At 41.7% G+C, this 23,177-nt stretch overlaps 4 protein-coding genes across 4 annotated transcripts; 1 reads left to right on the plus strand and 3 right to left on the minus strand.

The window, feature by feature from the left end:
• Positions 1-465: 465 nt before the first annotated feature.
• LOC146450188 (uncharacterized) lies at positions 466-8,722 on the plus strand. The gene is made up of 3 exons (XM_085100644.1): positions 466-1,670; positions 7,956-8,183; positions 8,421-8,722. Exons 1-3 carry the CDS (start codon positions 1,222-1,224, stop codon positions 8,464-8,466), a joined length of 723 nt encoding a protein of 240 aa, XP_084956770.1. The 5' UTR covers positions 466-1,221; the 3' UTR covers positions 8,467-8,722.
• LOC146450189 (uncharacterized) lies at positions 1,690-5,928 on the minus strand. Its single transcript, XM_085100642.1, has one exon. The coding sequence runs from the start codon at positions 5,777-5,779 to the stop codon at positions 1,931-1,933; it is 3,849 nt and encodes a 1,282-aa protein (XP_084956768.1). The 5' UTR covers positions 5,780-5,928; the 3' UTR covers positions 1,690-1,930.
• Positions 8,723-9,172: 450 nt separating the features above from the next.
• Positions 9,173-11,204, minus strand: LOC146450190 (uncharacterized). Its single transcript, XM_085100643.1, has 2 exons — positions 10,790-11,204; positions 9,173-10,601 (listed from the first exon to the last, which is right to left on the minus strand). The coding sequence occupies exons 1-2, from the start codon at positions 11,075-11,077 to the stop codon at positions 9,885-9,887; spliced, it is 1,005 nt and encodes a 334-aa protein (XP_084956769.1). The 5' UTR covers positions 11,078-11,204; the 3' UTR covers positions 9,173-9,884.
• A 7,156-nt stretch (positions 11,205-18,360) lies between these two features.
• LOC146450191 (peroxisomal multifunctional enzyme type 2-like) lies at positions 18,361-22,970 on the minus strand. Its single transcript, XM_085100655.1, has 3 exons — positions 21,707-22,970; positions 20,252-20,317; positions 18,361-19,686 (listed from the first exon to the last, which is right to left on the minus strand). Exons 1-3 carry the CDS (start codon positions 22,844-22,846, stop codon positions 19,297-19,299), a joined length of 1,596 nt encoding a protein of 531 aa, XP_084956781.1. The 5' UTR covers positions 22,847-22,970; the 3' UTR covers positions 18,361-19,296.
• Between the last annotated feature and the right edge of the window lie 207 nt (positions 22,971-23,177).

The raw sequence follows: 23,177 nt of genomic DNA on the forward strand, positions 1-23,177 counted from the left end.
GTGTTTTGAACTTTCCATACATTTGTCTGTAAAGCGAAACAGCCGTGACTCCTAGTAAAAATATTTCGCGGGAAAAAATACAGGGAAATGTATGGAAAGTTCAAAACACGACTAAATGCTTTCTGGCGCAGCTACATCCCTCCAATTTTTTTCTGAAACTCCTTTTCCTAGTGTCAAAAGTTTCCAATTCATGAATTTTTCAGAAGCGATGTTTTATGAAAATTATTTGACATCGGATTTCCATACAAACACTGTAGGGGTCTATCTATTTCTGGAGTGTTTTTTTAATTCCGGAGTACAAAATTTTACAGTTATTACTCATGACATGTGTACTTTGTCCTTAATAATCTAAAAAAGTGTACTTTGTAGTTATTAATCAGGAAATTCATCTTTTACGATTAATAATCGTACCCTTCAAGATTATTAAGTACGTTTGACACATTATACAGTTAATAATCGTAAAGTAGGCGATTATTAATCGCGTTTGACAGGAAATGCAGTTATTAATCGTAAATTGCGTTTTCTCGGTCAAAACAACAATCATGGGGCGAATTCACTTGACGGCCGCCATTTCGAAAATTATTACGAAGTCAACCACTGCTCTTCACTGCGCTTGCTTTGAAATAAATCTTACACAAACGAATTCCTTATAGGACTATACTTCCCTCGAGGTTTACTTCTAGTTTGCCCGTGAGTTCGCGAATGATGTTTTCCTCATTTTCCCTCTTCGACAAACAACAACGCGAGCGGAATTCGTCACGTACGGCAGTGCGATAATCATCTGAAATGTTTGCGAAACTTTTCAAACAAAACGAAGATCTTTTTAAGTCATTTGTTTTAAAACAAGCAAAAGAAAAATTTGTCAAATGGGTTCACAAATTCAGTCCATTTGACGTTTGTATTTTGTTCGCGTTTCAAAGCTTATAACACACCGTGAAATCAACAAGTGGTCGAAAGCTTCGCTGGTATACTCGCATAATATTTTCGCTAATTTGCACTGTTTCGCGTATAATTTTTGGGAACACATGATTTCAAATAAAGAAAAAAAAAAGGAAAACGAAAAGTAGGTCGCTTTGACCTGATATTATTTCTGCTTTTGAGGATTTCTACGGAATTAAAACTTAGAAATTTATCACAAACTGGGAAAGAGAAAGCCCGACGAAAACAATTGAAAACGCTATCTCAAAATTCGCGAACGACGTTTTCACTCACCAGCGGTACATGACAAATCAAAACAATAAACCGGTAGGTCCAACGACTGGAGACGTCTTTCATGAACGTGAGGATCATTGCCATATCCTGAAACGCATCTGGAAGCACACAAGAGAAGGTGGCCCTGATGATGTTGATGTGACTTCCTTTGATGCTGCCATGATGGACCCTAATACAGGTCTCACTCATGCTGCTCTGGTAGGAGAGCGAAAACAATCTGTTGTTGATGCAGAGAGGATGCTGTCCCATTTGGTTGGGAAATTCTTAAGAGACCATGGATATGCAAGGGAGGCATACTATGTCAACACAGTAGCAGGGTGGCATGAGGCAGCTGATGGTCGTGGTTTGACAGAACTTGAACGCTGTCGGAAGAACTACAAGATGCTCAATATGGTGCTTGATGAGTGGATGCCCTGGCATAAAGATAACTTTGATTTCTCAACCATAGATATTAACAGGTTACTCCACTCAAGAGGACTGTATAACGTTCTTTAATAAACACTCGCAGTTACAATCTCCTTCAATAGTCAGTCGTACTAATCCTTCTATACTCAGTCGAACAAATCCTTCCTTCTTATTATTTGATACCGGTCAAAATCATTCACATGTCAATCAAGTTTACAATACACATTCACTACATTTCATTGTCGCTAATATCCGGTTTCCGACACTCCCCCCACCCTTGACTCACTTTTGAGTCAAGGATGAACCGCTTCGTTTAGTCATGCTCAGAATTCAGTAGCATGTCCTTCGTCTTCCAGGCAGCATCTAGCACGGCAGCTCGGCGAGGTCTGTCCCGCCTTGTTACTGCAGCACCTCCCTCATTCCCTCTCGGTGTGTCTTCCAGTGATGCTGCGCGGACTTCTAAGGGGAATAGCCTTTGTACAGGTCTGCTCATGCGGACCTGTTTCCCCTTTGTGATCACTCTCACACTCGCTCCTCTTACCTCTTCGTCCTTTCCTGCAATGAGCCTTTCTACAACTGCTAGCTTCCAGCTACCTCTCTTTGCGCCTTCATTATAAACCGTAACTAAATCTCCTACCTTAGGTGACTTTCGGTTGGAAGAACCTTGCATCCTGTGGCTCTCTCGTAGATCTGTCAAATACTCTCTCTGCCATCTCTTCCAAAAATGTTGCAACTTCTGGTTCAGAGACTTGTATCGCCTTGCACAAGTGCTCTCACTCTCGTCTTCCTCTTCAGTGACTTCCGGCAATGATTGAAGTCTTCTTCCGTAGATCAAGTGTGCGGGAGTTAAAACTTCTCCTTCGGGGTTGTTATACTCGTACGTTAGCGGTCTAGAATTCAGAGTGCCTTCCACTTCCACAAGTACCGTCAGCAACTCATCGAAAGTTAACCTGGCATTACCGATTACCTTCTGAAGACACCTTTTAACGCTCCCAACCATTCGCTCAAAAAATCCACCCCACCATGGGGCCCTCTCCAGGTTGAAACGCCACTCAATTCGTCTGTTCTCCAGTTCCGCTATTATCTCGGGGTGACGGTAGAGAGTTTGCAGTTCTTTCTCTGTCCTTTTGAACGTCTTGGCGTTGTCTGACACAATCAAAGTGGGTGTTCCCATTCTGGCGGTAAATTTCCTCAAACAACGCAGAAAGGTTGTTGCTGAAAGATCCTCCACTAGGTCCAAATACAAAGCTCTTGTCACACAACACGAAAACAGGGCGATGTATACCTTTCTCATCTGTTTACCTCTAGCCTTCACGTACAATGGCCCTGCGAAATCCACGCCAACCTTAGAAAAAGGAGGGGACGGTCTCACCCTAAATTCCGGTAAGCTAGAAACCGGTGGCTGCGCAAACGACGTTCCTTCCAACTTCTTGCATACAACACACTGACTGAGCACCTTCTTCACTAATTGCCTACCTTTTGGTACCCAGAATCTCGAGCGCAATTCCGCCAGCGTGCCTCTCACTCCACTATGCAAGACTCTCTTGTGGCACTGTTGAATCTGCAGGTACGTTAAGTGATGGTCTTTAGGCAAAATTATCGGCTCTTTCGCGTCTTGAGGCAAATCTGAGTACTCCAAACGCCCTTTGCATCGAAGTACACCATTGCAATCCTCCGACAGTCCAAATGTACCGACCAGTTGCTTGTAGTTGTCGTCTCGTTTCAACTCTTTCTGTGCCACTTTAATCCAGTCATTTTCCACCTCTGTTAACTCTTGTAATGTGAGGGCTTCTCGCTTTCTTTCTTCTTTCGTCTTCTTCTGAACGTTGAAACAAAAGCGTTTAATCCACGCTGTCACTCTCAAAAGCTTTCTTATACAACTGTACCTGTCAATCTGTATAACTCTGTCTAAACCGAGAGGCGTGTCAACTTGTACTGCCAAAACTGCGGCTTTACGTTCTTCCTCACTGCTCTCAGTCGCGGGTTCAATCGCTTTCACTCTCGGCCAACTGTCTTCTTTCTCCTTTAACCACATTGGACCATGCCACCACAACTCACTTTGCTTTAGCTCCAGCGCGGACACTCCCCTCGATCCAATGTCAGCTGGGTTTTCTTCACCCGGACAATGACTCCAATCTCCCTTTTCACTCAGCTTTAGAATCTCATTGACGCGATGTCGGACGAACTGTTTCCATTCCCCACGGTTCATAATCCAATGCAGCGCAGTCATGCTGTCCAGCCACAATCTCGACCGCTTCACTCCAGCCTGATGAGAAAGCGCCGTCTCCACATTACTCATAAGCCTCGCCAGCATCAGCGCCGACATGAGCTCTAGCCTCGGTATCGACAACTCCTTCAATGGAGCGACTCTCGTCTTCGAAGTCAACATTCTTGTGTATGTTCCAGTACTGGTTATGTACACCAGGTAAATAACGGCACAGTAAGCTTTCTTGCTTGCGTCCGCAAAGCCATGGAGAGAACAATGCAGTACTTCTTTGCGCAAATGATCCCAAACACATCGGTGGATCGTGATCGTTTGACAATCTAGGAGACTCTTGATCCAACTTTCAACACCTCGCTTGACTTCACCTTGAAGTGGATCGTCCCAACTGCTCTTTTGACGACATACATCTTGAAACATAATCTTAACTTTCACTGTAACCGGGCCCATAATTCCCAGTGGGTCAAAGATCCCTGCTAGCAGCCTTAAGGTGTTTCGTTTCGTGGCAGGAAGGCCTTTTGCACGTTCAGCAATTTCCGTCAAGTCAAAACTGATTACGTCTGCTTCGTAGTCCCACGCCAATCCTAACACCTTCTGACCACTACAGCCTAGCCGCATCCCCACCGATGATTTGGCATAGGTGATGTCTTCTTCCCTTACTGGTCCACTGTCCACTTTCGCATCGGTTTCTATCCTGGCTCTGACCTGGGAATCGTTGGTTAGCCACTTCCTAAGATTGAAGCCTCCGTCTACCATTCGGTCATTGGTCTTTCGGTACAGCCCTACAACTTCTGCCGACTTCGCTCCACCCCCCACAAAATCATCTACATAAAACGAATCTCTCAATTTTTGCACAAATTCTGGGTCACATTCTTCATACTTCTTAAGGTGATGTCTAATTGTGGCGTTAAGCAGAAATGGCGATGCTTTAACTCCAAATACAACCCGACAAAACCGGTATATGACAATACGAGACAAATCAGGAGGTTTTTCCATCCACAGAAAACGCAAACAATCTCGATCCTGCACATCGACTTCAACATTCAAAAACGCCTTTTCTATGTCCCCGACAAGTACCACTCTATTCTCCTTGAATCGCAACAATATATAGAACAGCAAAGGATTCAGCGAGGGCCCAACATGCAAGCAATCATTCAAGGACGTGCCTACCTTACCTTCCCTCGACGATGCGTCGTACACAACCCGCACCTTCGTGGTTGTTGACTCCTTACGTATCACGGCTTGGTGTGGCAAGTAGTGAACTTTAGGCGCCTTCTCAAGCTCTACCACCCTTTCTATTATCCCAGCCTCTAGTTGATCTTGAATTATCGACGCATACTCCATCAACACTTCCGGTTCCTTTTCCAGTCTAGCGACCTGGGTCTTTAGGCGGCGCATGCTCGTAGCGTAGTTGCTTGGGAGTTCTGGGTGCCCCTCCTTCCATGGCAATCTAACGGAACACCTGTTCCCTGTAAATGACACACTGTTTACAAACGCCTCGTGTACTTCGTCTTCAGACTCAACGATGCCTAGCGTTTCCATATCCCACAGCTTATGGACGTCACTCTCTAAATTAAGGCGTTCTTCGCGAGCACTTCCGATCAGATTAACTTGCACCGAACGGGCTTCACTCTCATTTCCCGAGCTCTTCATGGGACCTGATAGTACCCACCCTAATTCCGTTTCCACGGCAACAGGCTCGTCTGGTTTGCCCCTGATTGTGCACCCTTTCTGGAAGCTCCATAAGTAATCCGCGCCAATCAATACATCGATAAACATTTCTTCCGTTCCCTTACTCACGTCTGAAAACCACAGGCCTTTAAGGTGGGGGTATTCATATTTTGCAATCTCTACGTGGCTGTTTTGAATTGTTGAAATTTCAGGCACTACATAGGCTTCTATCTCAATAACTTTCTGACCCCCTAATGCACTCACCTTCATTTGTACAACATCTCTTAGCTGCGTATCTCGGGAGGTTTGTCCAAACGTGCTAATCCCGAGCCAATCTTGGCGAATCACTCTGAGCTGCGCGTGCTGAGCCACTCTGGCGGTCACGAGGGAGCGATGACTACCTGCATCGAACAAAACCCTAACCTTCCGCGGTTCTCCCTCCCCGCTAACAGCAGCGCATGCTGTTTGTAAGGCTACACGCCCACCCGTACCCACGTGCAAGCTACTAGGACTAGCGTTAATTGGACGCGCAACTGGCGCAACTTCGCATACAGAAATGTGGTGATTTCGGCCACAATTATTACACAACTTTTCCTCAAACACTTAAAACATCTAGCGAATTTGTATAGAATGTCCTTACGTTTGTTTACATCAACTACTTTAGGACAGTGTTCATGGGCGTGTTTACCCAGGCAAAAGGCACAATTATCCGTCTCCTGTCTCGTATGCAAGGTAGTGTTCGTCGAGGTTCCTCTCATTCTGCTGTCCCTGCTCCTTAATGCACTCTGTTTCTGGTCCTGAGATCCAGCACTCGCGGTCACCACGTGGTCATGGTCTTCTCTTAGTTCCAGTTCGTTCAAAAATGCGGTCTGCATTTCCTCCATGGACCAGCTTAGGAAATCCGTGCCCCGCGTGATAGTCAGTCGAAAGGCCTCGGGTAATTTGTGCAGTACGGCCGGTACAACCACTGCTGAGTAGGTATTTTCATTTACGCTGAGAGCCTTTAGTCCTCGGAAATGTGTCTCACAACTATCATATAACTTCCTCAACCGCGGGGTGTCCTTGTCGTTAAAAACGTGTGGCAAATTGAGCAGATCATTCACGTGCGCTCTCTGAATGGCAGTTTCTTTCCCATATCGTTTCTTTAAAACCTCCACGGCCGCGGTGTAGTTCGCTGAAGTGAGGGAGAACCCAGCGATTGTCGATCTCGCCGGTTCGACAACTAAACTCCGCAGGTATGCGAACTTATCTACCGCTGCGAGGCTTTCATTTTTGTCGATGGCGCTTTCGAAGGAATCCCAAAACTCCTGCCATTCTTGTATTCTCCCGCTAAACTTCTTTACTTCCAGTTTAGGCAATTTGGCTGTTTTCTTAGGCGGCGGCGAACTAGCGGGAAATTGTGATGTCGACGCGTAAAACCCAGGGAAAACATTCTGACCTTCAGTTGGCATCTGTTGTTGAATTGGGGGCGGTGGCGACAATTGTTTCAATGCGTCTTCCATTCTGTCCACGATTCTGTTCAAATCAGTTCGCACAGAATCACTCCCTTCAATCTCCATTTCCATGCGCCCTTCTACTTCGTCATCGTCACAACTCGCCATCAGATCAATAATTTCTTCGTCCAGTTTCTTTAGTGATTCAATCTTTTGTTGAATTGTTTGAATGTTATCTTTCAAATAAAACGCGTCCACAGAGACAGTTCCATCTGCTAATCGTTAGCCGATACGGTTACGGAGTTTCGTAGCCGCTCCTCTCAAGGATCCTCTAATTTTTATTTTCTTTGCAAGACTGACCTCGATTGCTTTGTTACTATTCTCTGTACCAGCAGCTGTACTAGCTGTCGGCGGCACCGTCCCATCAGTATTCTCCATTGCGTTGCCTTTCTTCGACTTTCTAACGTTCTCTCGTCCAAAATCTGGCCATATCCGGCTCGTTCAGGACCACTGTGTAGAAAATATTCCACTCCACTCAAGAGGACTGTATAACGTTCTTTAATAAACACTCGCAGTTACAATCTCCTTCAATAGTCAGTCGTACTAATCCTTCTATACTTAATCGAACAAATCCTTCCTTCTTATTATTTGATACCGGTCAAAATCATTCACATGTCAATCAAGTTTACAATACACATTCACTACATTTCATTGTCGCTAATATCCGGTTTCCGACATTATATTACAGTGCTTGGTGATCATAGAGTGACGGAGAAGGTGGGAGTGACAGAACCCTCTGGTACGCATAATTATCAACCAATTGACCATATTCATATTTTCAATATTGAACTGGAACTAGCTTGCTTATGTGGGGGAAATATTTATGCAAATATTTTAAATTATATTCCCCAGCATAAGCCTCAATTTCAAACTAGTTTCAGCTCAATACTGAGAATAAGAATATGGTCAATTGAACAGACTAAAATTAGTGATGATATTATTTTTTTTTTCAGGTCAGTCAAGGGTATTTGTGGTTTTTCGCGTGAGACAGTAATTGCTGTAACCACAAATATTGAAAGCATTGAATACCGAAGGAGGGAGAGCAGAGAGATTGGGTATGAAGAGCACCCTCGAGCTGGTACCTCAGATGATGTAGAAGAAATCATATCTTTGTTTCACCGTTATCTTGGAAACATTTTTACGGTGAAGGAGTTTAAAGCATGTTGGCGGAAGGTTGTGAGGTAATCTTACTTTGTTTCTCAAATGAACTTGGCCTAACACAAGAATACTATGAAACCTTTACTTTTTGAGGCGCCTCTATATACAACTGTATTAGGGGAACACTTCTCTTTGCCCAAGGGTGCCCCCCACCCCCAGTGGAAGTTCCACCATATTAAGCAAACCCCCCTCTAACCTTCAGTGTATATGGCATTTTGTATCCCATACTCCCTAAGAAAAAAAACAAAATCTCATTGCAGGGAGTTCTGCAAGAGGATGGATCCAGTGCTACCATTTTATTTCTAGACAGCCAACGCACGTTATCGTGAGTGGGATGAGGAGGCAGCTTCATTCAATGAGCGACCTCATGTGGAGGATGAGGAGGATGCAGTAAACCATCCCTTACGGCTTCATCGCCTGACTATTAATCGACGAGAAGATTCTTCCGTTTTTACAGCTGGTCGTTCTTTCCTTCCACTACGAAATCAGACGATCATTCGTCAAAGGATGCATCGACCGGTGGTCGACGTGCCACCAAATCCGCATTAATATCTTGTAAAAACCTCAAATGTTGTACTCTAAGAGCCTGATTACATGTGCCATGCTGGCTCGTCTGGTCGGACAACAGTATTAAATGGGACGGGTCTACCAAGCAGTAGCTTAAGCCAAGTTAGAAGGGATCTCGGCATTGCAATACAGAGATCCCGGTTAACGAGGCTGGTTCAGTTGATTCTTATTGTGTTTAACAGATGTTCCAGGATCTCGACAAAACCAAGTCAGCGCAGTTCATGTAATCAGGCCATAATTTGGCTCCTCACTTTCTGCATAGAACCAATAATTGAAAAAAATTAGATTGAGAAGGGACTAGGAAAAACACAGTTTAGGACATCAAAATATGTAAATGTCAAGTAAAATAAACAACAAATTGTTAGATTAAAACAATATTTGTTGTCCTTTCATGGTATTGAAATAAGGAAAACTATTGAAAGTGTAATGGCACATCAGAAAGTCATGTAGTATATTATTATTTTAATATACCCTGTGAACATAAATTTTCCAAATGTTACATGTTTAATGGCATATGTGGTGTATTCATACATGACTGTAATTTTCTCCAGCTAGTACTGACAGCTGTTATAACCTGGAGATTATTACAAGTGCTGATGTGGGAATCCAATGTTAAAAAGAAACATTCAAAAATTGTCTAGAGTCTCAGTCTTGATCAAAGTAAATAAAGGGCCCCATGCTTTCTTAACATTTTTTTTAGAATTCTTCCTGTGTGACTGCGACCACAGCTGAGTGCCTCTTATGAGAGGTGTCTACTTATGGGAGGTTATGTGCCTACATGTGACTTAGGAGAGGCAGCTGCGGAGAGGAGTTCTGTTAGAGGAGATTTGACTGCATCAGTATTCAGACAGGGTATTCAGTCAAACCTCCTCTAATGCATGCCTTCTGTAGGAGTATGGCCCTTTTAAGCGGCCACTAGAGGTTCCACACGAACACTACATTATTAAATCAAACCTCCACAAGGGGATGCCTCTAGTAAGCAGACACTTTCTTGAAATAAAACAGACACAAGTCAAGTCGTTCAACTGTGCATTTATTGTACATAATTTGTACATTAGAGGGGAAAAAAAATAAATTTGGGGATGATATATAGCAAACTTTTAATCCTCGTTTTCATACTATTTTTTCCACTATCTGGTTGATCCCTTATCTGACTATTAATCCAGGTTGCTGTTGTAATGATTTTGAGGGCTGTCCCTTTCCCATTGTCCCCTTTTTACAACACTGACAGATGCATAAAAACTAAATTTACTTTGCCAGGGAATCCATTCCCTCTTAATATATAACAACGACAAACTTTTAATTTCCTTCCCCTTCATTGCTTTCCTTAGCTTGGGAATTTTGTTTACACCACAGTAGCCTATTATGTGCCAGCCATCATCAAAATGGACATCAAATTTGATGGCATTTTTGTCTTCTATATTATTTGGTTCGAATTCCACCCGTACGGGAACTGCTTGATGTTTTCGTTTAGCATCATCACACTTCAACAAAGCTTGTTGATACTGCTCCTGGTAGAATGAACCCTTCACTCTAAAGCTCTCCTGATGCAGGTCATCATCACTTTCGTCTTCATCGGAACCCTCGTTGTCATCATGCAAATTCAACGATTCCAAGTCAGGAGGCTCAGGTCCACTTGTGGTATCACTTTGATCTGGTATAAAAGGCACCAAACACGGCATGCTTGGTGTGAAATTGCCACAGTTGCATTCTACTTGAGCGAGGTCAACAGGATGACAAAATACATCGATCACACTGGCTTCCTGAATGGTCGAAGCCTGCAACACAGCCGCAGCACAATTTCGACGCAAAATTTCAAAATCCCAAATCAAAGCTCCAGTTGATTCTTGAGTTTTGTCCTCAGGATTTACAAACTGTAGAAAAATCAGAGAAAGCGCCTTTCAATGCACTGTTTCATCCACATCAAAATAGCCTATATATTTATTTACACATCTGTAAAACCAAGTGAACAAAAGGCGACACGTATACACAAATTTTCATTCATCTCGGGATTTACAGATAAATTCGAATCGTTTTTAGTAAATACAAATGATAAACTTACGGTAATGTCGCAACTGCAATTGATTCGAATGAGGACAGGACTCCTTAAATTGTCGAACAGCTCATCGACAGGCCGATCTTCGATGAATTTCGGGACCAAAGAGACTCTTCGTTTCGACATGCTCTCGACGTAACTCCAGTGAATTTCCTTGCAACAAAGTACAGCACAGGAGAAGCCTTTCAGGTGAACACTAAAAACTTCTTTTGACACGCAGTGTATGTAGATCAGCCTTGTTATCCGCCAAGCAGAGCATTTTGCATCGAAGCACGTTTCCAATGAAGCCGTCATTTGTCACAGAAACTCGCTCTATCGTACCCTAGAGAGACTGATGACGTCACATAAAATTTTGATAATATAGTTGTAAACGCAAAGGATTGTGGGATACCTGTCGTTCTCCTCCTGACAAAAACCACAACTTTAACATTGAAACTAATGATTGGAAATTGAATTTATTAAGTCGGACAATGTCAATCAGCAAGTGTAAGCTGCTCTAACTCCGAAACACGGCAAAGGTTGTTACATGAGTTAGCCGGCTACGTAGACTGTTCGAGTGGCAGGGTATTCTGCAGTTTAAGCCAAAGCGGCGGTTCATTCGACAATGTTTTTGGCGCAGCTTGACACATTGCATAAAAAACTACATCGTTTAAAGAACTAGAAATACATATTAATTAGTTACCCGGCTACGTAGAATGTTGTTCGAATGGCAGGATATTCTGCAATTTAAGGCAAAGCGGTTTTTCATTCGACAGTGTTTATTTCTTTCACTATTCACTGCGGGACAAAGCCGCAGCTTGACTCATTGCATAAAAAATCTACATTGTTTATATACAATCCATAAAAATAATTAATATTTAAGCACTCTCACTTTTGAAGACCTTTTTTGTAAGCTTTTTTTGTAATGCTGTATCTCTTCCTTTAAACTCTTCCATCTCGTCCAAACACGTGTTTATAGCTGTCAGCGACTTCGGCGCCCCCCCAAAAAAGCGATTTGAAACCTGACGCTTCCGGTTCAATTTTCCCCACCCCACCCAGGCAGGGTCAAATCCCCCATCCCCGGGACGGCCTTACCCGTCAAATTCCCCACTCCCGAGCACAGAAAATAGTCAAATGCCCGGGGTTTGCCCGGGGGGGGGGGGGGGATGTTGAAGTTTCGATTTGATCGGCGCATAAGTCATCCTGAACTTGACCAGCGACAAGTTGTTGCGCTTCCACCGCTGGGACAACTGCTGGGGCGACTGCTGGAGCAACTGCTGAAGCAACCGCCGGGGCAACCGCTTGAGGAGGATTCACAACTTGTTGAACAACTTTAACCGGGACAGCTTGAGGTACTTGTTCGGCATCAGCCATGAGGTCAGTTGGGTAGAACCTTGAACACGCCTCGCTAAACTAGATTTGAGCTCGCGGCCTCAAGTTGAGTGACAGAGTGTGACACAATGCAATCTATTATATAGTATAATCCCAAGGGAATTAATTATCAATGCCCTAGGGGCGGTCTTTCGATTTGGGCTGGAAAATATTTAAAAAAAAAAAGGCAGTCATTTCGTGTCCACGTGGTGTTTTCTTTTTTGTCATTGGTTAGCAAACAACGATTATATTACAGTGAGGTTCTGCGTTATGCGCACCGCACCGCCCGCTGGAGATACCATTCTGCTAGAGTTGCATTCGTGAGTTTTTGCCCGTCGCGTTTTTCATAGTGATTTTTGTTCAGGACCAGTACGACCATTGGATTTTAAGCGTGGAAACTTTATTGGGGTTTTTGGTAAGTAAGTCTTTACAGTGTCTTGCAACAGTTTTCTGTTGACCCACGTAGGCGTTTGGAAGCTAATTTCTTTCGCAGTGGCTATTCGTACGGCACCCGTACGGCGACTTGTATTTGCTATTCGTACGGGAGTCCGAAGATTTCATAGGATTTCTCTGTAATTCCTGATTCTTGCTTATCCAAATTATTATATTTACGTTTAGAACGAATGAGCGAATCCAGTGAGTGCCCTTTCTTTGAGCCAGATAAGTTTGCGTACTCTCTGCTTACTAAGCGAACGAGCCACTAGCGACACTTAAATTGTTCTGCGCAATATTCACGCACACGTCACGCGATTAGAAGAGACCGTACAGCGACTGGTATTTGCTATTCATTTGGGATTCCTATGAGTATCGGCAGTAAAAGTTATCATTAAATTTAAGAATCGCTAACCTGGTTTTGAATGTTATAGTTGAACACTTTCCTGAGACAATACTTGTCCAGCCGTACTCTCGTGGAACAGTTTCCGTCAAGATTCATTCGTCACCTTATTGGGAAGGAGAAAATTTAAGTTCGAAGCATCCATCCTTGAACAAACTAAACGCGAGCTGTCTGACTTTCTACGAAAGGAAGAATCTAACGCTGAGAAATTCAGACAACTGATCCTGACCGGTGGTATACTGAACTTAAGCAGTTCCGTGGACTCCCGTATTCCCAACCTGTGTGATGCTATTCGTACGGCCAGAAAGCCGCGAAATGGGAGTTACACGTATTGGAAGAATTTACCTGTTGGACACTCGCATTTCCGTACAGAAATTATGTTGAAGATAACAGAACACACCTCTCCTTTTGACAAAGGTATAAATTTTCACTACTGAAACTGCGCCTACTATAGAAGGAAGAAGAATTCCCGTATGAATAGCAAAAATGCGAATAATTCGTACGGGATTACCAACGTGCCGTTCAAATTAATTCATTGAATTACCCACAGGCTAACCAAGCGCACTATTAGTAATCACGGACGTGACTCTTGCTGATAAGCGGTGTTGTGTTACAAGTATTTCGAAATATTCGATCTATAAGGGTTTGTATGGGAACTCAACGGTTTTGCTTCGAAAATTCATAAAAGTGTATATTTTGCAAATAAAATCAACTTACCCTTTTCCCTTGTGTATTACTTGGCGTTTGCTGGCTCCTCAGGTCGATCTGGTGCGATTTCAGCGAGTTATCGTCATTTTAGTTTTCACTGCCGATACTGTCCACTATAAAAGAAGGGAAGGCTGGAGACCTCTGAGCGAACCCTCGCCACGCGAAAGCCAATAAATTCTAAACAATTCAGCTTCAGCTCCCAGAATTGCCACCAGTGAGGCCGCAGGTTAAAGGTCTACCCGTGAGATTCGTGCTAGCGTCCAAATTCCCTTTCACGGGCTCTAAAAGGGCTCCGTTTTGGAGCGATTCTGACTATCTTCGCTTCGCCATTATGCGCGCTCCCAACGGCTGTCCTACGAAATTCGAACACTCAAGCTTAGCAACCGCGTCACAGAGACAAAATGGCATTCACCCGAGGGGAGGGTCGTTACTTCTGCCCTCGTGCAAATTGACACCGTCGGGGAGCCGGTGCGTGTAATTCGAACGGAGACCACACGCGTGACCTGTCACTTGAAAGTTAACTTGAAACCGCAAAAGGTTTTATTCCTCTGTCACGGATTTACGCAACTCGTTAACGGTTTCAACGGTTCAGACACTGTTCAAATTATCTCTCGCAGATAATCAATTCCTCTAGTCGTTTTGTTTTATCAAGATATTTTATACAACAGTTCTTTTAAGAGCTATAGTTATTTTGGCCTTACAAATTGCGGGATTTTCGAGTTATTTCAAAATCCTATCCGATAACGATGTTGTCAAAGTCGGCTAGCCGCAACGAGGATTACCCTCCAAAGAAAAAACGGAAATCTCGAGCAAATTAAAACCACTTTCCTGCCACGCTGCTTGCAATCGTCTCTGATGCAGTTAACCACCCATGATTTGCCGGTTCCCGCTTGACCTGTAATCAATATATTATGTCCATTCCTGGCAAACTGAAAAATTTCCTCCTGTTCTTCGGTCAAATTCGCGTTCATCGGAAAGCGACAACCTTTGAAACATTCACTGATAAATCCGATAAAAGATAAACGTAGATTGATTTACTCCTTTCCTGTCGTAAAGGATTTCTTTGATACGCAAATCGATTTCTTGCTTCCGACGGTGCGAAGACCGCGTGCCAGGTAAACTTTTCCTCCACGTGCACTAAGTGACAACACAATTAGCATTTCGGCTTACAAGGGACCCTGCTGGGAATTTCCCCCACAGGCCGGTAAACAAGCTGAATAAAAAATTTTCCTTCAAGCATTTTTATTAAAAAAAAAAAGACTTTTCTTCTGATCTAAATGTAAAATTTCACAGCGATTTGTATCTTTCAATAAATTAAAAATTAAAAACCGAGAAGTCCATTTTTAAAATGTTTCAAGTGACAGATCACGAGTTGCGTAAATCCGTGACAGAGGAATAAAACCTTTTGCGGTTTCAAGTTAACTTTCAAGTGACAGGTCACGCGTGTGGTCTCCGTTCGAATTACACGCACCGGCTCCCCGACGGTGTCAATTTGCACGAGGGCAGAAGTAACGACCCTCCCCTCGGGTGAATGCCATTTTGTCTCTGTGACGCGGTTGCTAAGCTTGAGTGTTCGAATTTCGTAGGACAGCCGTTGGGAGCGCGCATAATGGCGAAGCGAAGATAGTCAGAATCGCTCCAAAACGGAGCCCTTTTAGAGCCCGTGAAAGGGAATTTGGACGCTAGCACGAATCTCACGGGTAGACCTTTAACCTGCGGCCTCACTGGTGGCAATTCTGGGAGCTGAAGCTGAATTGTTTAGAATTTATTGGCTTTCGCGTGGCGAGGGTTCGCTCAGAGGTCTCCAGCCTTCCCTTCTTTTATAGTGGACAGTATCGGCAGTGAAAACTAAAATGACGATAACTCGCTGAAATCGCACCAGATCGACCGGAGGAGCCAGCAAACGCCAAGTAATACACAAGGGAAAAGGGTAAGTTGATTTTATTTGCAAAATATACACTTTTATGAATTTTCGAAGCAAAACCGTTGAGTTCCCATACAAACCCTTATAGATCGAATATTTCGAAATACTTGTAACACAACACCGCTTATCAGCAAGAGTCACGTCCGTGATTACTAATAGTGCGCTTGGTTAGCCTGTGAATATTTCAACCCGATCGAGTTACACAAATTGACCTGAAAATAAACTTGATCGTTGGTTATTTGACTTAGAAAAGCGGGAACATTTTCAATGCAAAGTATCTTCTCTCATCAGTTTGGGAAACAGTTTGCATGAGTTCAATGTTTTGCTTTTCTGGAGCGAAGATCCGCACCCGTACGTTTTGTAAACAACACTGTCACACTGTTCCTTCAGATTGTCTCCGACTGCGTACTAGCAGCTTGCAAGTTCATCACTACAATACTCTGAGAGTCTGAGGACTTCTTAGGTTTGCTGTAAAATGCCGGAAAATGAAATAACTCGACTTGCAAGTTGTATTTTAGACCATTTTTGCACAGGGGAAAGAACATCGAAGAACGTCCCAACTATTGAGGTGAGCAGCGCCATCAAATATTCCCTATATTTAAGCGTAATCACGACGATTTACTCTTCGAAAGTAATTATCGTTATCTTCTGTACCATGAAAATATTAGTTCACGTTAAACTTGACGTAGCTTAAATGTTGTAGTTCTCAACTTGACTAAAATGTATACTTTTATTCCACTGCATACTAAAAGACTGCGCTGTGTGTTGTTCAATTTTGTTATGCATACATAGGAAAATAAACTTAAAGCTTACTGCAACGCTTATGTTTTGAAAATGTGTTAATCGTTTTACTACTAGAACTGAACCGCTATCGCACACTAATGTTTAAATTGTTAGGCTTGTCGACTTTAATAGAGCTTATTCTCGAAGCAGCATTGTATTAAAAAAAGAAAAAACGGATCACGCCACTGTGATTTAGGGAATGATCACGGCCATTCACGTAAAATTGGGGTGGAACATTTTTTTTTAGGTCTACACAACTTGGCCTACTTGAACGTCTGCCGCTTCTATCTTGGTCTTTTGACCATTTACCCTCTTGTATTTTTGCAGCGGGTTAATATGAAGATTTTGAGGATTTGCGTGATAGTCACTGAACAAAGCGCAACACACGTGCATGTCGGTCGCATGTTTTATTGATCTCAAAGGTCGTTTTTGGGTTTAATGCGTTGTGCGTTTATTGTGTGTGTTTATAACCTTTTGCTGTGATTTCTGTTTAGCGACTATACGTTCTTGTTTTGCCCTTCGAGGCATTTGTTTTAGTTTGGTTTGGCTCGTTTCAGTGCGTCCGGAGACAAAATTCAAACCTCACAGTTACTGTACTGAGAGCGGAGCGAAGCGATGACAAAAACACAGCCGTAGTCAATTTCACGTATTGCATATCTCCTGATATCTCTCACTAGAAAAACCAGGCTGCTGGCAGGGTACTCGCTACAAAGCTAAAGAAAGGATCAAAAGGCAAATAATCTTAATAAGAAACTCAACATCTTGCAACATGCAAAAACAAATAGCCAATTCAAAAACTGAAAGATAAAGAAGATAAAGATTGTTGCACCGCGCGCGGTTTAAATCCTATCTTTAGCTGTATTCAGGAGGCTATACTGTCACCGGACGCACTGAAACAAGCTAAATCTATAAGCTAAATTAAATTGGTCAAAAGACTGAGACAGATAAACATACGAGAAGGAGTTTGTACTCCCCCTTCCCCAAGCTAATCGAGAAAAAAAATTAACAGGTTTTAAATAGATTTTAAATATCAAGCAAGCTAGCTGGGCAGTAAAACTATTAAAAATAGAAAAAAAATTGTTAAATAGAAAATACATAATTATAGTTTAAGTGGAGACTACATAGAGTTTAAGTAGAGATTAAATAGAATTTAAATATCAAGCAAAAGTAGTATTCAAAATTTAAAAATAGAAAATAAATAGTCATTAAAATAGAGATTAAATAGAGAATAAATAGAGTTTAAATAGAAATTAAATAGAGTTTAAGTAGAGATTAAATAGAGTTTAAATAGAGATTAAATAGAATTTAAATAGAGATTAAATAGAGTTTAAATAGAAATTAAATAGAGATTAAATAGAGTTTAAGTAGAAATTAAATAGAGTTTAAGTAGGAAATAAATAGATTGTAAATAGATTTTAAATATCAACCAAAAGTAGTATTCAAAATTTAAAAATAGAAAATAAATAGTCATTAAAATAGAGATTAAATAGAGAATAAATAGAGTTTAAATAGAAATTAAATAGAGTTTAAGTAGAGATTAAATAGAGTTTAAATAGAGATTAAATAGAATTTAAATAGAGATTAAATAGAGTTTAAATAGAAATTAAATAGAGATTAAATAGAGTTTAAGTAGAAATTAAATAGAGTTTAAGTAGAAAATAAATAGATTGTAAATAGATTTTAAATATCAAGCAACAGTAGTATTCAAAATTTAAAAATAGGAAATAAATAGTCTTTAAATAGAGATTAAATAGAGAATAAATAGGGTTTAAATAGAAATTAAATAGAGTTTAAGTAGAGATTAAATAGAGTTTAAATAGATATTAAATAGAGTTTAAGTAGAGATTAAATAGAGTTTAAATAGCATTTAATTATTCTTTAAATAGAACAATTGCTATTATTTCAAATAGAATTCAAACAGAAATTAGTAAATAGAATTTAAATATATTTTAAATAGAAGTCTATTTCTTAAGGGCCGTTCGAGTTTACACCAGTTGGCAAGAAGAAAGCCCCAACCCGAAACCTCGTCCTTCAATGGATTAAAGATGATTGGCAAGAGATCCCGGCAGAAATGGTTAGGAGATCATTGTGGTATCTCCAACGCACAAGACAGGACTGAACACGATGCTGTGTACTTAGAGGAAATGCCAGAGTTAGCAGAGGAGGAGGATGAGATGGAAGACAAATTCAAGACCGAGCGAGGAGGGTGATGATTAAAAGCCTTATTGAAGGTGTATCAGATGCAATTCCTCCCATGTCTCATATCTAGAACATTTTAGCTCTAATGCTGTATTTATATATTTATCTGAAATTTTTGCTCCTAAATGTACTTATTTCCAATAGTCTTAAGTAAATAGTTTTATTATAGCTTTAGTCCTTTTCTATTTATCAAGTATATACCATTCATATAGTTTTACCATTAATTTTGCAACTTACATTTGTCAGGGCTTCAGTTAATAGCAAAAGCTTTCGCTTCTGAAAGGGCATCCAGGTACATGTAACTTCTAACTGAAGGTACCTATGATCTAACTGAAATTTCTCAAAAATGGGAGATCCAATTAAGCTGATTTAGGCCAAAAGACCTGCCAAACAACTTTATAGTACACTGAGTATCAGAACTGCACCTCACCAAAAGTTCAAACCTACCTGTACATCTGAATGCAATGGCTCTTTTCAGAAGTCCACTTATGAAAGTGAATAAATTATATGAAATTCATACATTTGAACTGTGAGTGAAAGAATGAATAAGTGAATGACCATCACTTAGGCAGTTGCGAAAAGAAAACCTGAAAAATTTCAGGCTTTATAAGGCTTTCTTTTTGCAACTGTGTAAGTTGCATATCTGCGATAGTCATTCATTTAACTCAAACTCCACTTAGTTCACAAGAATTCATCCTGATCAGTTTTTGGAAACTAAGCAGTACACATTGCCATACCTCCCATCTGCGCAAAATCAGGATCAATATGGATTGGATTATAATCGCCGCTCAGCCTGTAGTACAATGCTTGACAACAGCTTGTCTTTTCCTGGATAGTAGCATCAGGGGCACGACTGGGTGTGGTAACTAGTGGCTTAGCTTGATCTGAGCGTCTTTTTCCTCCAAAACCTCCAGCGCCTCCCACATAGAAAGAGAATTGATTGAAGCATACAGCCTCCCCTTTGTCGTCATTAGTGGTGACATTGATAAGCAGCAAGGCTCCTTTTCCTTTGTCAAGGATGTCAACTACTTCTGCTTTGTTTGTCACAGTGCCTGATGTCGGCAGGGATTTGTAAAGCTCCAGATACTGTTCACCATGAAGAAACTACAGAAAAAAAAGGGATCATCATGTTAAAATTTAGCGCAAGTTATTAGAGAAGAATTAAATAAACCATAGTTTCATAAGTTGCTGTTACCCAGCCAAGTCATTTGGTCTGGTAAACCCTTTAACTCCTAATATCAAAAAATAAATTTTCCTATCTTGTCCCCATACTTTTCTTATAAAAGTACTGGCCAGAGAGAAGTTATTAAAATATTAAGAACATTTATCAAGGGTTTTGCCTTACAAATTTAATCACATCCAAGCATCACCTATGACCCTAACGCTTTCTCTGCAGGCCCAGGTTGTTCAAGGGCAGATAACTTTCTCTAGCAGATAGGTCGCTATTTAGCAGATAAAGTATATTAGTAGGAATACAATTTATCTCTTGGATAGTGACTTATCTGCTGTTTCAGAACCAGGGCCAGAATAGTAAACGAGTGCTTATGACCTCAGTGTTTGGTTAATATCAGTTATATGTTGGTACTAAGGTTGTAGTTATCAAACTGGAAATAAGAAGTTGAAGCAACGTAGTCAATAGGCTTGAGAGGGTTAATATTAAGACCTGTACCTTAGAAGGATCAAGTGGAATGCCGGCTGCCTCTGCTGCACGTGAAACAAGGGAACCTACTGCACTCTGCAAACAATAGATAAAATAATCAATTAATTAACCAAAACAAAATAATAATGTCAAGCATGATTACAATATGGCACGCTATACAATATTGCCACCTTTTGACAAAATTTTGACATATTTTTACACTTTAAGGATGGTTTCCCTTTAAACTGACCTTTTTTTTTTGGGGGGGGGGGGGAAGGGGTTACAACATAAGTGGGCTCATTATTTGCTGGGGAGAAGGGATTCCGAGTGAAAAGGATGGTCTTATATATGGATTCTCCTGTTGATACGACAGATGAGTAGGCAGACAAGTCATTTGCTGAGGTGGGTCCTTATGTGGGAATGAAGACCAATTTGTGACCCACACGAGCGGCCACAGATGCTGCACGAGAATGAATCCACAGAAAAGGAGCACTGTTTCCTCCGCTCTTTCTTTGCCAGGATCGCAGCTGCTCTGTTGACTTCAACTTAGTCTTTCTGTGTTGCGTGCACTGGTATGTCCAAAAAGCTCTGTCACAGGCAGTTGCTTCCCAAGCAAAAAGGGTAGCCTCCTATGCAGACCTTCAAGGCCTCATCATAGGAAGGAGTACATGATGAGCCAAATGAATGCCTACATGGGAGGCAGAGAAATTTGCTACGCTAGAGCAACAATGTCAATAGTCCTACTATGCTGATAACGTATGAGATACTCTTCAGTCTTCGGCTTATCTCTGAGTTATAAGAAAGAAGCACAGTTTTTTTTGTTTCATGCATGCATATGAATGGGTTACCATTTGGGTAAAGTTGTAACATTAAAGGCTAAAGAATTAAACCTCTGTGCAAAGCCACCCTCTAGGAAATACAAGTACACACTTGCCCCAACTGGAAACTGGCTAATTATAATACATAATTTTATAACTACATGACATGGAGTTGTCACTACAAATCCTTGTATACACTCATGACTCTGAATCTTGTAGCTTTTGGATTTGATTAGCCAGTTAAAATCTAACCATTGGCAAGCCCCCAACATCAAAAAAGAATAATCTCCTTATTGTTTTCCATAAATGTCTTATGGTCTAAGTTGGGAGTATTTGTATAAAATCATGACTTCTCAACTTTGGTGATAATTTCCTTTGTTCTCATAACCTGAGTATTAATTATTTTGATAAATTATTATAGAGATTAAGCACCATGTTTGCGGCAAACGGCAAACGGCAAAAATGACCATGTTTACCCTACATAACATTTGCCACTCACTGTTTTCAGTTTCTCAGTAAAATTGAGTAGTTTTGCGTTAGCACCAATGGCCAGAATTATCTTGCACTACTTTCATCTCTGTAGCCAGTTTTTCAAGAAAACATAAACGCGAATGTCACGTTTGCCGTTTGCCGTAAACGCTGTGCTTAATCTTTCTATTATTTATACCTGGGCTGGAATTACTCCATATGTTGGCAAAACACTGAAGTTATCATCTCTTTCATAGGTGAACTTTAGATGGGAGAAATCTTCCTGAAATCTGACCCCCACCCCCAGGGCATATAGAATGACATCTCTGAACTCGTATGTGTAATGTGATTCTGGAGCTTTAAGCCGTCTGACTTTTTCATCAATGCTCAAGTTTTCCCCACTCTCTACTGATGTTGACTCTGCTTTGGCTTCTTCAAGCTTGCCTAGGAGAACTGCCATTTCCATAGCACCTTTATCCTTTGGTTTCGCAGGACCTGACCAGTCAGTTATTTTACCCCAGCTGTCTCGTACCATTTCGGGAGTTGGTACCTGACCGCCTTTTCCAAACAGCGCTGCCCCTGCGGCCTCATGCCACCTCAACTGTGTAGCCCAGCCACCAGCGATCTGAAATACCCCACCGGTCTCTGGACAGCTTTCATGGCAAAGGTACACAACGTAAGGAGCGACATATTCAGGTTTGAGGGCTTCCATTACATCAGGTGGTAGTATACCTTGGGTCAATCTTGATGCTGCAACAGGAACAATGGCATTGCAATGGACGTTATACTTGCCACCCTCAATAGACAACGTGTTGCTAAGCCCCACGAGCCCCAGTTTTGCCGCGCTGTAGTTCGCTTGGCCGAAATTTCCCAAGACGCCTGAGGTGGACGACGTCATGATAATCTTGCCGTACTTCTGTTCTCGCATGTGCGGCCATGCAGCTCGGGTAACTTTAAACGCCCCGCGAAGGTGTACTCTATGAACCAGGTCCCAGTCCAGGTCACTTGTACGACCAAACGACCGGTCCCGCAGAATTCCTGCGTTGTTTATGAGGACATCGATCCGGCCAAATGCATCTAAAGCTGTTTGGACAACTTTTTCGCCGTCTTCGACCGAGTTGTAGTCCGCGACGGCCTTTCCTCCCCGAGAGCGAATGTCTTCAACAACTTTGTCGGCTGCAGCGCTGTTTTTTCCACCCCCTTTTGTATCCCCACCGAGGTCATTTACCACAACAGAAGCACCTCTAGAAGCGAAGGCAAGCGCATACTCTTTCCCTAGCCCTCCGCCTGCCCCTGTTACAAGAACTACACGGCCATCAAACCTTAACTCGTCCGCCATGTTGTATAACGTAGTCCCTTGTACGGTGAGTACTTCATGTACAGCGAGGGGAGGGCGGATACTCGCGGTGAGTTGTTTTGTCAACGAAATTTAGCATTTTTCCTCATATAACAAAGCTTTTTAACTCTTTGCGTAGAAAATTAAGCTAATTTTGTCGATAAAGGTTTGTTTCTTTAGTTATGGTACCACAATAAGAAGACCAACCCCTCTCCCTCCCCCTCTTCCTTAGATTGACAAAAATATATTTTACGGTGGGGACATAGGGGAGAAAATAACTTTCCCATTAAATGAAAATTTTGGGATTTTTCTGGTATTTTTACAGTGTAAAAAC

Source organism: Pavona decussata, unplaced genomic scaffold (assembly GCF_977016875.1).
Source record: "Pavona decussata unplaced genomic scaffold, jaPavDecu1.1 SCAFFOLD_482, whole genome shotgun sequence".
Lineage (NCBI taxonomy): Eukaryota > Metazoa > Cnidaria > Anthozoa > Scleractinia > Agariciidae > Pavona > Pavona decussata.

Bases quoted from the DNA above. Each gene is read 5' to 3' on its own strand.
- LOC146450188 (XM_085100644.1), top strand. From the start codon at position 1,222: ATGACAAATCAAAACAATAAACCGGTAGGTCCAACGACTGGAGACGTC. The intron at 1,671-7,955 runs GTTACTCCACTC...TTTTTTTTTCAG, and splicing joins TCAACCATAGATATTAACAG to GTCAGTCAAGGGTATTTGTG. The intron at 8,184-8,420 runs GTAATCTTACTT...ATCTCATTGCAG, and splicing joins TGTTGGCGGAAGGTTGTGAG to GGAGTTCTGCAAGAGGATGG.
- LOC146450190 (XM_085100643.1), bottom strand. From the start codon at position 11,077: ATGACGGCTTCATTGGAAACGTGCTTCGATGCAAAATGCTCTGCTTGG. The intron at 10,602-10,789 runs GTAAGTTTATCA...ATTTTTCTACAG, and splicing joins ATTGCAGTTGCGACATTACC to TTTGTAAATCCTGAGGACAA.
- LOC146450189 (XM_085100642.1), bottom strand. From the start codon at position 5,779: ATGAAGGTGAGTGCATTAGGGGGTCAGAAAGTTATTGAGATAGAAGCC.
- LOC146450191 (XM_085100655.1), bottom strand. From the start codon at position 22,846: ATGGCGGACGAGTTAAGGTTTGATGGCCGTGTAGTTCTTGTAACAGGG. The intron at 20,318-21,706 runs GTATAAATAATA...TATTGTTTGCAG, and splicing joins ATGGAGTAATTCCAGCCCAG to AGTGCAGTAGGTTCCCTTGT. The intron at 19,687-20,251 runs GTACAGGTCTTA...TTTTTTCTGTAG, and splicing joins TTCCACTTGATCCTTCTAAG to TTTCTTCATGGTGAACAGTA.